This window comes from Ursus arctos, unplaced genomic scaffold, assembly GCF_023065955.2.
Source record: "Ursus arctos isolate Adak ecotype North America unplaced genomic scaffold, UrsArc2.0 scaffold_36, whole genome shotgun sequence".
In the NCBI taxonomy this organism is placed as follows: Eukaryota; Metazoa; Chordata; class Mammalia; order Carnivora; family Ursidae; genus Ursus; species Ursus arctos.
Genome location: NW_026623050.1, coordinates 22,271,621 through 22,284,549, shown reverse-complemented (window position 1 = coordinate 22,284,549; position 12,929 = coordinate 22,271,621). Strand labels below are relative to the sequence as shown.

General features: G+C 51.8%; 1 protein-coding gene across 6 annotated transcripts in view; it reads right to left on the bottom strand.

Moving 5' to 3' along the window:
* Window positions 1-6,133: 6,133 nt before the first annotated feature.
* CGNL1 (cingulin like 1) overlaps window positions 6,134-12,929 on the bottom strand; it is a 153,771-nt gene continuing 146,975 nt past the window's right edge. For 4 of the 6 annotated variants that reach the window (XM_044390987.3, XM_057306331.1, XM_044390986.3 and 1 more), the window contains 5 exons: window positions 12,051-12,134; window positions 11,275-11,399; window positions 10,642-10,750; window positions 10,179-10,342; window positions 6,134-9,208 (listed from right to left, as the gene is read on the bottom strand). In XM_044390987.3, coding sequence (XP_044246922.3) covers window positions 9,073-9,208; window positions 10,179-10,342; window positions 10,642-10,750; window positions 11,275-11,399; window positions 12,051-12,134 — 618 coding nt within the window. In that variant the 3' untranslated portion in view covers window positions 6,134-9,072. The remainder of the gene's footprint in view (window positions 9,209-10,178; window positions 10,343-10,641; window positions 10,751-11,274; window positions 11,400-12,050; window positions 12,135-12,929) is intronic. The other 2 variants (XM_057306330.1, XM_057306332.1) reach the window with 1 other exon arrangement.

The window sequence follows — 12,929 nt, the reverse complement described above, 5'->3', positions numbered from 1 at the left end:
GAGACGATACAAGCCATATGATCATTTCAGTAGATGCAGAAAACATTTGACAGAGGGGCGCCTGGGTGGCTCGGTCATTAAGCGTCTGCCTTCGGCTCAGGGCGTGATCCCAGGGTCCTGGGATCGAGCCCCACATCAGGCTCCTCCGCTGGGAGCCTGCTTCTTCCTCTCCCACTCCCCCTGCTGTGTTCCCTCTCTCGCTGGCTGTCTCTCTCTCCGTCAAATAAATAAATAAAATCTTAAAAAAAAAAAAAAAAAAGAAAAGAAAACATTTGACAGAGTACAACATCCATTCATGATAAAAATCCTCAACAAAGTAGGGTTAGAGGGAACATACTTCTGCATAATAAAGGCCATATATGAAAAACCCACAGCTAACATCATATTCAATGGTGAAAAACTTAGAACTTTTCCCCTAAGATTAGGATGCCCACACTCACCACTTTAATTCAACACAGTCCTGGAAGTCCCAGCCATGGCAATCAGGAGAAAAAAAAGAGACATAAGAGACACCCATATTGGTGAGGAAGAAGTAAAACTTTCACTATTTGCAGATGACATACGCTATATAGAAAACCCTAAAGATTCCACCAAAACACTACTAGAACTGATACATGAATTCACTGAAGTCACAGGATACAAAATCAACATACAGAAACCTGCTGCTTTTTTATGCACTAATAATGGAATAGCAGAAAGAGAAATTAAGAATACAGTCCCATTTATTTGCACCAAAAATAATACAATACCTAAAAATAAACTTAACCAAGTAAAAGACTTATACTCTAGAAACACTGATGAAAGAAATTGAAGACAAACAAATGGAAAGATGTTCCATGCTCATGGATTAGAAGAACAAATATTGTTAAAATGTCCATACTACCCAAAGCAAGCTACAGATTTAATGCAGTCCCTATCAAAATACCAATAGCCTGGGTGTCTCAGTCAGTTGAGTGTCCAACTCCTGATTTCAGCTCAGGTCTTGATCTCAGGGTCATGAGTTTGAGCCCCATGTTGGAACCTACTTAAAATAAAAACAACAAAAAACCACCAACAGTATTTTTCACAGAACTAGAACAAAGAATCCTAAAATGTGTATGGAACCACAAAAGAACCCCAATAGCCAAAGCAATCTTGAAGAAGAAAAACAAAACTGGAGGTATCACAGTTCCAGACTTTAAGTTATATTACAAAGCCATAGTAATCAAAACAGTATGGCACTGGCACAAAAATAGACACATCGATCAATGGAACAGAATAGAGATGGTCAATGAACCTTTGACAAAGGAGGCAAGAATATGCAATGGGGAAAAGACAGTCTGTTCAACAAATGGTGTTGGGAAAACTGGACAGCTACATGCAAAAGAATGAAAGTAGACTGCTTTCTTTCACCATACACAAAAATAAACCCGAAATAGATTAAAGACCTAAATGTGAGGTCTGAAACCATAAAAATCCTAGAAGAGAGCCCAGAGAGTAATTTCACCGACATCAGCCACAGCAACATTTTTCTAGATTTGTTTCCCGAGGCAAGGGAAACGAAACAAAAACTACTGGGACTACATCAAAATAAAAAGCTTCTGCACAGCTAAGGAAACAATCAACAAAACTAAAAGACAATCTGCTGAATGAGAGAAGATATTTGCAAATGACATATCTGACAAAGGGTTAGTATTCAACGTATATAAAGAACTTACACAACACCGAAAAACCCCAAAATAATCCAATTAAAAATGGGCAGAAGATGTGAACTGACATTTCTCCAGAGAAGACATCCAGATGGACAACAGACACATGAAAAGATGCTCAGCATCACTCATCATCAGGGAAATACAAATCAAAACGACAGTGAGATATCATCTTATACCTGTCAGAATGGCTAAAATAAAAAACACAAGAAATAAGTGTTGGCAAGGATGTTGAGAAAAAGGAACCCTAGCGCACAGTTGGTGGGAACGCAGACTGGTACGGTCATTGTAGAAGACAGTATGGCGGCTCCCCCAGAATTAAAAATGGAATTACCATATGATCCAATAATGCCACTACGGGGTATTTTTTCAAAGAATATGAAAACACCAATTCAAAGATACACGCACCCCTATGTTTATTGCAGCATTATTTATAATAGCCAAATAATGGAAACAGCTCGAGTGTCCATCCATATGTGAATCGATAAAGATGTGCTATATAGAAAGAGAAGGCAATATTATTCAGCCATAAAAAAGAATGAAATCTTGCCATTTGCAACAGCATGGATGAATCGAGAGAGTATAACACTAAGTGAAATAAGTCACTCAGGGAAAGACACATACCATGTAATTTCACTCACACGTGGAATTTAAGAAACAAAAGAAATGAACAAAGAAAAAAGGAGACAAACCAAAAACAGACTCTTAACCTCTAGAGAGCAAACTGACGGTTGCGAGGGGAGGCCGTTGGTGGGGTGGGTGAAACAGGGGAAGGGGATGAAGAGCACACTCAGCGTGGCACGTGGTAACGTATAGCACCGTGGAATCACTACACTGTGCACCTGAAACACTGCATGTTTACTGTACTGGAGGTAATGCTATCCTTTTTCTCCGTAAGAATTTTGTTTATGTTTACTTGCTTATTTGAGGACTCTCTACGCCCAAAGTGGGGCTCGTGCTCACGAGCCAGAGATCGAGAGTCGCCTGCTCTTCCGACTGAGCCAGCCAGGTGCCCCTAACTATACTGGAATTTAAACAAAAACCAAAGAATCACCCACAGGGCAAAATTACTTAGACTTTGTAGAGTTCCTGTGTGGTGTTCTGAAGGGACGCCCTCTGTCGTTGTGTGGACGGGCAGGCAGGTGCCTGTCAGCTCCCCTGACCTCACACACGACCCCCCTCCAGCTCATACATGGAGTTAAGGAGCCGGGAGTCTGAGTTCCCCAGCTGCAGCCCTACTCCTGCTGGGAATGACTGGGGCGGAAGGCCCCCTTTTCTTCAAGATGAGCTTCTGCACAAGGCTCTCAGTCCTAAAGCTGGCTGTGATCAGCAGACTCCCCCGTTCCCCAGACACCAGTTGGCCACCACCCACTTGCAAGGATCCAGAGCTCCTTCTGGGCCACTCCTCCCAGGCTCACAGAGACTACATTGTCACCTCCAGGAAGGCAGCCCACTATCAAGCCCAGCGGTTTCAGACTCCAGCCCAACCACCTGGCATTCTTCGATGAGCGATTCTAGGGTGAGGGGTTTTCTTAGTGACCTCAGTGGAGAGGGTTCTGTTGAGAACAATCTGATTTCGGATCGCAAGTGCAGTTCTGAATGTAAAACTAACACGAAAGGAACACTACGCAATGAAGATTATTGTGATACACTGTTCTAGAAGGATCTCACCAGAGAGTAGTCTGGGTTTGGGAAGATGAACGTTCCCTGGGAACCACCCAAACTCCAGGACTTGCTGATGTTTCTGAAAGACCACCTTCCGTGCAACGAGACAGTGCGAGGCCTAGCGCCCGCTTACAGCAGCCGTCCCACCCCAGACTGCACCCAGACAGGAAGGGTGAGCACAGCACCCAGAGGTTGTCGAAGGTAAAACACGAGATCCAGCACACAGCAGTAAGCAGCACCGGCGACAGCTGGGTTAGATGAGCAGTGAAAATTCTGCGACTCGCCTTGCCCAGGAGCTCTGTGGCTTTCAAGGCTAATTTGACTTCCACCTGCCTCTGAGAGCAGTTCTCAGAGTGGGAGGCAGGCAACAGGTGGTTGAGCTGCCTAGAAACTCACACCTGAGAGGGGTCTGAAGGTGGAAAGCTCAGGAGGCCTGAGGGGTCCCTAATAGAGGATCGAATGAAAGACCTCCGTCCTCCAGGGGGTGAGTGTGGGGGAAGAGCAGCAGAGCTTCCCGGGGGCGGAGTGTGAGCCCCAGAACCAGACTCTGGTCCTGGCACCTCCACCACCAACCACATGCCCTGGAGAAGTTCAGGGACTATAAATGGGAAAAAATAGACAAATTTGGTATGTCATAAACATATGAAGGACTTAATACTTACATCTAATTTCCACTTAGTTTCATAATCACCATTTTGATAATTACACTGTAAGCTCCTAGAGGTGCCAGACTGTGGCTTAAACTTTGTATCTGCTACAGCACCTGGCCCAAGGTGGCAGGGTTCTACTCCCAGGGGGGTTCCCCACTCCAGATGTGACTTACGGCAAAACACCCAGCTTCTCCAAGCCTCAGATTCCTTCCCTGCCCAAGTTTCTGCCTTTCTCATGAAATCGTTTAATTCTGTTTACCCAGAAAACCTCTGGAATCCTCTCCCTATCCCCAAGGAGTCATCGACAATCTGTCGCGAGACCATGTGGGATTCCGCGGGGTGGGAAACTTGCAAGCATCCCCCACACAATAGGTAGTACTGTTGAATGGCTTTTGGAAGCGCGCTGGCACATTTTTTCCAGCCTTGATAAACCTGGCGTGGGGCACACAGTCAAATCTCGCTTTGCTCACGGAGACAGGCGTGAATGCCCGCGATGGTTTTCAGTGCCCGGTATTTGACAGGTCTGAGAGCAGGGTCAGGCATGCGGATTCCCCTGCAAAGCCTGGCACCCCACCTGCCTGTGGGGTTGTTCAGCCCCTGACGGGAACTGGCTGCCAGGTCATTTCCCCTTGTCATGTGAAAACTTAGAACACTTTCTGGTTAATGACTGTCTACCAACAAAGACAGGATCACTGCTGCTATCAACAAATTCAAGGAAGGAATGTCAAGAATGTGGAGGAGGGTGCCACAGGCCTGGAAGGACTTTTCCCTGTGGCTCTAGGCTCCCCTTAGGTCTCCTAGTGGGGGCACCAAGGAAAGGGGCCTGAATATAGTTTCGAAAGCAGGTAATACCAAAAAGGGCACCTTGTACTACGAAGGATAAAATGATACCTCAATAAACCTGACCTTGAAGAAAAAAGCAAAGAGCGTTTACGCAAAACCTTTTGAGGGCTTATTAAAATTAGAAAATCTCGTTTATATCTGAGCTGCTCCCTCTAGTCAGAATAAGAGGAGGGGTGCCTGGGTGGCACAGCGGTTAGGCGTCTGCCTTCGGCTTAGGGCGTGGTCCCGGCGATCTGGGATCGAGCCCCACATCAGGCTCCTCCGCTATGAGCCTGCGTCTTCCTCTCCCACTCCCCCTGCTTGTGTTCCCTCTCTCGCTGGCAGTCTCTATCTCTGTCGAATAAATAAATAAAATCTTTAAAAAAAAAAAAAAGAGGAGCCCAGGGCTGCGGCACAGCTGCATGGGCGGACGTTTACATCACCGGGGGCATCGAGGGGGCACTGGGGAGAGCTCTGGACAGGAAACAGCACCCCCTTGCAGGGGCCCAGAGTTTGGTGAAAAGCTGCACTGGAGGGTAGGCAGTGTTGTGGGAACCCGCCAGGGCTGCTGAGGGACCCAGAGGACCAGGAAGCCAGGACCACCTTTAGGACCAGAGGCACAAGGGGGCGGTCGGGTCACCCAAGTCCTGTGGGAGCTGGAGTCATGAGGGAACCCCTTCCCCCCACAGGAGCCACAGCCAAAAATGTTGCACGAAGCAGGGAATGATAACGGAGAAATATCCAACCCTTACCTGCTCCCACTGGCTGACCCCCAACAGAGCAGCCATGGGTCATGGAGGGAGCCCAGGGCCTATGGGGATCGGCCTCCAGAGGACAGGGTGGAGAATGTATCTGAGGACAAAGAACAAGCTGTTTAGGTCCCTTTTGTGGAGAAGGAGCCCTTTCCCGCAGAATGGGGACCCTAGTACCCGCTGTCAGCCTGCTATCGATCAAGAGATCATGTGTAAACTCAGATGGTACGAGAACCCATTTTAATTTAGGAACAAGGAATAAACAGGGCGTGTCTGTTTATCCTCAGTTATGAACACACTTCCCATGTTGCCTTTTTCTGCAAAGGGGCAGGCTGCATTTCTCAGAACATCACCGTCTGCAGGCATATTAATTCTCCCAGTGTTTACCCCGGACCCGCGCCCGCCCTTCTAATTTCAGAAACCGGTTCCGGGCATGAAATGCCACCACGTTCCACTTCCTCAAGCAGCCTCCAGCCATGACCTTGGATGTTTCTTGGGAGACACAGAGCCAAGCTCTGGCGAAAACAAGGGAGTCGAAATAATGGCAGAGTCAAGATTCCTGTCGGGTGACACCGTTTATTGAAAAGCAATCCGGCTTTATCCAGTTCAAGTACATGGAGGTAGCTGTCTGCAAACGTCTCTTCCCCACGACAAACGGAAGCAATCGAACATCCCCAAAGCCAGAGCGCAGCAGAAGAGCCTCTTGCCTTTGTCAAAGGAGACTCCGAAGCAGGAAAAAAAAATTATAAAGATATATGATGATTGTCTCCTCGGCATTGCATCTGGCCACATATCGGTTCATTAAATAAAATATTTCCTTTTCAAGCTAGCTAAAGAAAATATTCTTGAGTGGGGTTAGTTCTTAAAGCAATAAACAGGAAAAAAATGAGTATATAATAAAATCGAAGAATGATAGCATGTCAGAGCTGGAAAGGACCCTGCCTTGCGGTCCTCATTTATTCCAGACCATCTTGGGCTCTGAGAGCCCACGCCCAATCAAGGTCACCCCTGTCAAGGTCACTGGGGCAAGAAGAGTGAGGACTTGAAAACATCTCTCAAGGCCCAGTCTGACGTTTTTCCCACGGCACTACCGCACAGCTTGCCGCCAACGCCACGCCCACGTACCACGATGCCTTTGTTAACATTTACAAATGGCCCATCTTTTACCGTTTAAGGATGCAACCCTTTTGAACAGGGGTCTCTGTTCTCTTTCCATGGGCTCTTTGGCTTTTTGCAGCCAGCCTCATGGCAACCATGAGGAACCGGCCAGAAACAGTGACTTTCTCACAAACCCAAGATAGATACTCACCCCACCCCACCCCAAAGTTCTTGCACCTCTGACCTTCTCCTCTCCCATGTAGTTATGAGTGGGTGGAGGAATTTTTAGGCAGACTTCTTGGCAAATAGCTAATGATAGTGGAAGCAGCAGGGAAATCAGGAATATATTGAGGGTCGGAGAACCCCCTGGGAATTCCAGTGAGTCAGGCTTGTTGTGTCCCCAAAAGGACAGAGGGGCTCCAGGGCTGGGTATGGAAGGGCTCGGCCTCTGTGTCCGTTGGTACGACTATTGTCCTGCACCGCAGGAGGGGATTTGGGTCTGTTTTATTCGCTGCTGTTTTCCCAGTGCCAAGGACTGTGTCTGACACATGGGGGACGCCCACTAAATATTGGCTCAATGAATGAATGGCAAAAAGGAGGACTCTCTCCTCACCTCACATGAGTAAGCAGACGCAAGAAGCACCCCAAGCCAGCAGCGGTGGAGCAGGGCTTGGCTGTCCTGGCCCCAGTGGCCTCACCTGCTGGGGGGGGGGGTGATGACACCCACACTTAAAGCAGGCTGATCCCTCTGAATCCTGTTAGTGGGCTCTGACGTGGGGTTGCTAGGGCACTGAAGCTCCCTGTTCCTCATGGTAACTGTCATGGAGTTCTCAGGTCCATGGGTTTCCCATCTCTTGGGACACCTGGGGACACTGCCGACCCAACTGAACACGACCTGTGTATACACACGTCCTACGTGGTTCTCTCCCTACTGAGCTGCCTCGTCTACACCCTGGCCCTGACCTGTGGGGGCCCAGCTGTGACTGGACTTGGCCTCCGAGCATACCCGGGACCGGTCACAGCGGGAGGTGACACCAGGAAGGCCAGGAGGGATACTGTAAGACTGCAAGTGCCCCATTCCACGCTCCCTGTAATGCTGCCCCAGCAACGTGGCCTCGCCACAGACCTCACCCAATCCCGGTTACTTGGTGCCTGGTGCCGGCACACGTCCCTCTGTCCCCAGGAAGCAAGGAGGAGCCTTCCAGTCTCCACAGACACACCTCCCGTCGGGCTTTCCCCCCCTTGCTTTCCTGACATAAACTCAAGATCTGGCTCCATCTGCCCCTCGTCTATACATGCCCCCGCTTTCGCGAACTTCCCTCTCTTCCTTCCTCCCCACACCCACACGCGCCTGCTCACCTCCTCTCCTCCCTCTCCCCATGACCTTCCTGGACACCGCCCACTCTTCCTCACACCCTCCCACTCCCCACCCAGCAACCACCGGCCAGAGGAGGCTACTTGGAGGCCTGACGTGGGAGGAGGGAGGAAAGGACCAATAAGAAATGACAGGAGGACCCCACCCCTCCAGAAACCACGTCATTTGTCAAAAACCTTACTTCTGAGTCTCCCCACCCCAACTGCGGAAAAGAAATTGCAGTTGGTGACTGGGAATTGGTGTCACCACGGTTCAGAATTACATCAACATTCTAGATAAAACGACTAAGCAGGGCCACAGACACCCGTGACCTTCTGACTTTCTCTCCCTCCCTAAGTTGTTCACCAAGACCACTTGCGTTTCTCTTCTCGGGATTAATTGTCCCCTATCACCACGGTTCCTTTTATCCAACTCTGATGTCCGAAGTAGCTTGTACCCTACCCTCTCTCTCATCTCTGTGTCTTAACACTTAAAACCTAGTAGCTCCATGTTTTAAAAAAATAGTAAGACAGATGAGTGGAGTTTACAAACAAGCCGCCCTACGGAGCTTCTGTAAGATTCCACAGTGGAACAGCCGCAGCCCAGGAGGACCCAGATTCAAATATGTACAGTCTATACATCGTCTCCTCCCCCGCACAATGGCTATGAAATAACTGTCATTTTGGACCCTTTTCCTTGGCCGGGGAGGGAGGAGGGGGCAGGAGCGCCCCTGAAAAGCGGAGCAGCAGACAGCGGTGCAGAATCGGGGCCTCCTCCTGCCCAATCAGATCCTCCAGGCTCACAGTGAGTGGCGGCTCCTATGCCTCGGGCGACAACATTTAAACTGCTGCCTGTCCGAGCTAGGAGAGGGGCGCCCCCACTCGGAGACCCCAGGAGGAATGCAACCGGGGGGAATCGGCCTGCTCACGGGTCTCGGGTCTCCGCCCGCATGGACGCTGCTTCTCCTGCTCCCTGCTGCGGGCGGCGGGCTGCTGGGCCCTGCGGTATGACGACAGGCCGCCGCCGCAGCCCTGGAAGGGGCCTCAGATCTGGCTGGTGGCGGTGCTGTCCTTGGGGAAGGTGTAACTCAGCGGCGCCTCGTGGAGGCTCCCTCCGTCCGTACTGAGGTCGTCATCGTCCGTGTCGTCCAGCACCTTGCTCGGCAGCTTCTTAAGCCTGCTGAAACAACAGGGGGCATGTGTCCCGGCCCTGGGCTGCAGCGTGTCTCTGATCAGGGGTGAAGGAAGGGTCTGGGGTTCCTGTCTCTCCACCCCACTGGCGAGCACAGAAGCCCATGACCCGGTCTGCACCGACAGTTCCTACGGCAACAGGGGGCAAACCGCCCGTGGGCGGCTGGTGTCGCCAGGGAGGGCTGGGCAGGGCTGGGACAAGTTCAGTGGTCCTGATCTTTCCTTCCGCCTCAAGCTACGGTGTATCTCGTCAGGGTGCTGTTATTGATCCCGTCTTGATTAAAAACGCTGATATCTTCTTTACCGTGGGTTGTTTGCATTTAGTTTTTATAATATCACATTAATTCTCTATCTTGATTACTGAGAGTTTTGGTGCCCCCTTAAATGGTGCACCCTAATGCCAGCCCCGGGACCAGGCTCCTGACGGGCCCTATTCAGAGGATTCTCAACGGGCTGGCGTCTTCTGTCCATTTACAAGAGAGCCACCTAAGCTGCCAGCATAGTCGCCAGCCTCCGAGAGAGGCTCAGCTCTGTGGGTGAGCCTAATCTCACCCTGCACCCCAGTGACCCTGGGGCAGGGAAAGTGACCCCCACACCCCAGGCCCCTTCCGATCATGGCAGGGGAGCTTTAGAGGCAGCTCTCTCCTGAGACCAGGCCCAAGATCGGCTAGTCTTTATGAGGCCTCCTGCTCTGAGCCTCAGTTTCCCCTTACAGACAAGAGCGATGAAATCTGCCCGTCTGACAGCAGAGGGTTGGGATGACACACGTGAGATCCTACTGAGCTCGTGGGGTGACCAAAGTGGACGTGGCCGCTCTCGACTCGCGGATGGGATAACCCCGAGAGGCGACGACAAGGAACTGGCATCAGACACCAGCAGCGAGACTGCCCTGAGAGCGTCGGGCTCCCCTCGGATGTCAGGGGGATCAGAGTCCCCGCGGGGCCGCCACCCTCGCCCACCTGAGGTCCTTCTTCATGGCGTTGAGCTGTCCCTGCAGCTGCTCGTTCACATCCATCTGCTCCTCCAGCTCCCTCTGCAGCTTCTTTTTAGAACTTTCTAGTCTGTCGATCTCCTCCTCCGCCTCCTCCACTTGTCGCTTCATGGCTTTCAAGCGCAAGCTCAGCTGCATGGGGAGAGAGGGCAGGCTGAGGGGCTGGTCGCCCTGCCCAGCGGCGAGGGAGAAGAGCCCAGCAGAGAGGAGCCAGCGGTCTAGCCGCCATCCCCCCAGGCGACCAAGAGGCGGCAAAGGGAGCAAGCGGCCTCAGCTCAGGGGCTGAGGTGGCCGAACCCCTGCCGAGGTAGGCAAGGAAGGCCCCGTTGCTCTACGACGTACCGGGGACAGGGGAAGACAGGGCTCGGTGTCTACGACTCCATCCCCCCCGCCTGGGGCGGAAAATCCCACCTGAGAACGAGGGTCCTCACCTGGTCCTTCTGATCAGTCAGCGACAGGTGCTCGTCGTCCACTTGCATCACCAGCTCCTTCACCTTCCGCTCCAGCCGGCGGTTGCTGAGCTGCAGGCTGGCCCGGTCCCTGGAAGGGCAGGGGGAACAGAACCGAGGAGCCTCTCATGCAGCCCCACGGAAGGCCCTGGCTGTGGAGGAAAGGGCTGTGATCTCGGAGCTAGTTGCAGAGAATCTGCTGGAAAGGAGTGCGGCCCTCTGACCCCAAGTGCCTTCCACCCACCGTGGGGGTCCTGCTCGTCTGAGACAGCACTGGCCCTCTGCTCCAGTACCTCTGGCCCCCGGGGCAGAGTGAGCCCTCTGCCTCTGAGCCAGCTCAAACTCAGTAGCTGATGAGGCGGCCGGGCTTACCGAGGGTGGAAAGGAGCAGCCGGCCCAGTGCGGACGCTGTGGGCTCAGGCGTGGGGGTCCTGCACGATAGTCCGCCGGCCATAGTTCAGCCCGGCTACCTTCCCCAGTCCTTATTGGCGTGGCTCTTGCCTTTCTCGTCTATTGTTCTTGCTCTACCTTCCTCACAGGAAGGCTCATGAGGACAGGAAGAGACACAATGGGAACTCGCTCTGTAGTGTGACCACCACTGCTGGCCGGGCTCACCTCTCCTCGCTCTCCAGACGGTCCTCCAGCTCAGCGATCCTGGCCTCCATCTGCACCACCAGCCCCTCTTTGCTGGACCTGTAAGAGCCTTCCAGGTGGATAATCCGGCTCTTTAAGTCCTTGTTCTAGAATCAGACAGGGATGCTGTGAGGGGATGTCTGCCACGCTCTCTGCACAGGGTAGAGGACGGGGTGGGGCCAGCTCATGGTCAGCAACTGCAATGACCCTGTCCTCCACACAGGATGCATGGCCCCGGGGGACCGGGGGAAGCAGGCATGCCTCCAGGGAAAGGGCTTGCACTCAGCTCCGGGCAGGCTAAGAGAAGAGAGTCTACCACATTCCCTCAGGACCCCAAGTGAAATCTTTGGCCGTCATAGGACTCCTGGATGTCAGGCAAACAGGCGTGGCCTTGTGTTTGTATAAACCTATGGGGGAGGTGGGGATGGCAGGAGAAACAGGCTCCTTCGCCAACATCATATATGATATTCAGTGAAGAATTTACATGAATAGCATTCCAATAAGTCTGATGGCAACTCATGTCTCTTTTTCATTCCCTTTACATCAGAATTTAGCCCTCTTAGGATCTAAAAGACGCCACCCACAATTCTTCCTACCCCAGCTGCTCAACCTCCAAGCAGATTTAATGTTATTGGGAAAACCGCTCTGGAAAAGGCCTTCAGAACACCTCCACCCTCAGGTGAGTTAGGCCCCAGAGTTCTTGGGGTGCCATGCAAAGGAGACCCCGCTGAGGGGGTCTAATCCAAGCCCAGCCTCACCTGCCTCTCGAGGGAAATCTTGTCACACTCCAAGTCCTGCTTGACAGCTCTCTCCTGCAGAAGCTCACTCCGCATCTGCTCCAGCTGCACCAAGGAGAACAAAGCCCGGCAGTTAGAGGGGCGGTCTCTGTGTCCTTCGCGCTGACATGGTCCGCGGGTACCGAATTCCAACCACCACGCCAGCTTCTCTTCATCATGTCGTCTCCTCTTGCGGGCAGGAGCCGTTTCTTAGACACGCTTGGTTTCGTGATGATTGCAAAGACAACAATACAAACGACAGGAATGGTCGTAGCAAACCCTGCTGTTATGGGCTGAATGGTGGCCCCCCAAAAAGATACACTGAAGTCCTGACCCCTAGTACCTAAGATATGACCTTACTTGGAAATAGGGTTTTTACAGACAAGCTCAAATGAGGTCGTTAGGGTGGGCCCTAATCCAATATGACTGGTGGCCTTATTAAAAAGGAGAAATTTGGAATGCAGGGACAGACATGCACCCAGGAAAGACAGCCACGTGAAGAGAGACACAGAGAGAACGCCGCCACGTGAGGTCAGAGGGTTGGAGGGAGGCATCTATCATCAGGGAATGCCAAAGAGCCAGAAAGCTGCCAGAAGCCCGGAAGAAGCAACAGAGAATTCTCCCACAGGTCCAAGGGGAGCATGGCTCTGCTGACACTGAGTTCATTTCCGTTGTTCGAGGCCACCCCATTGGTGGCACTTTGTTACAGCAGCTCCAGAAAATGTATTCACCTTCTTAGCACTCCACAGGCACTGTTACGTCCCCACAACAACCCCAGGAAGTAGGTAATCCCGTCTCTGCGGAGGGCACTGCGGCTGGAGAAGCTCGTGACCTTGCGTGGTGGCCAACCATCCCGGCCAG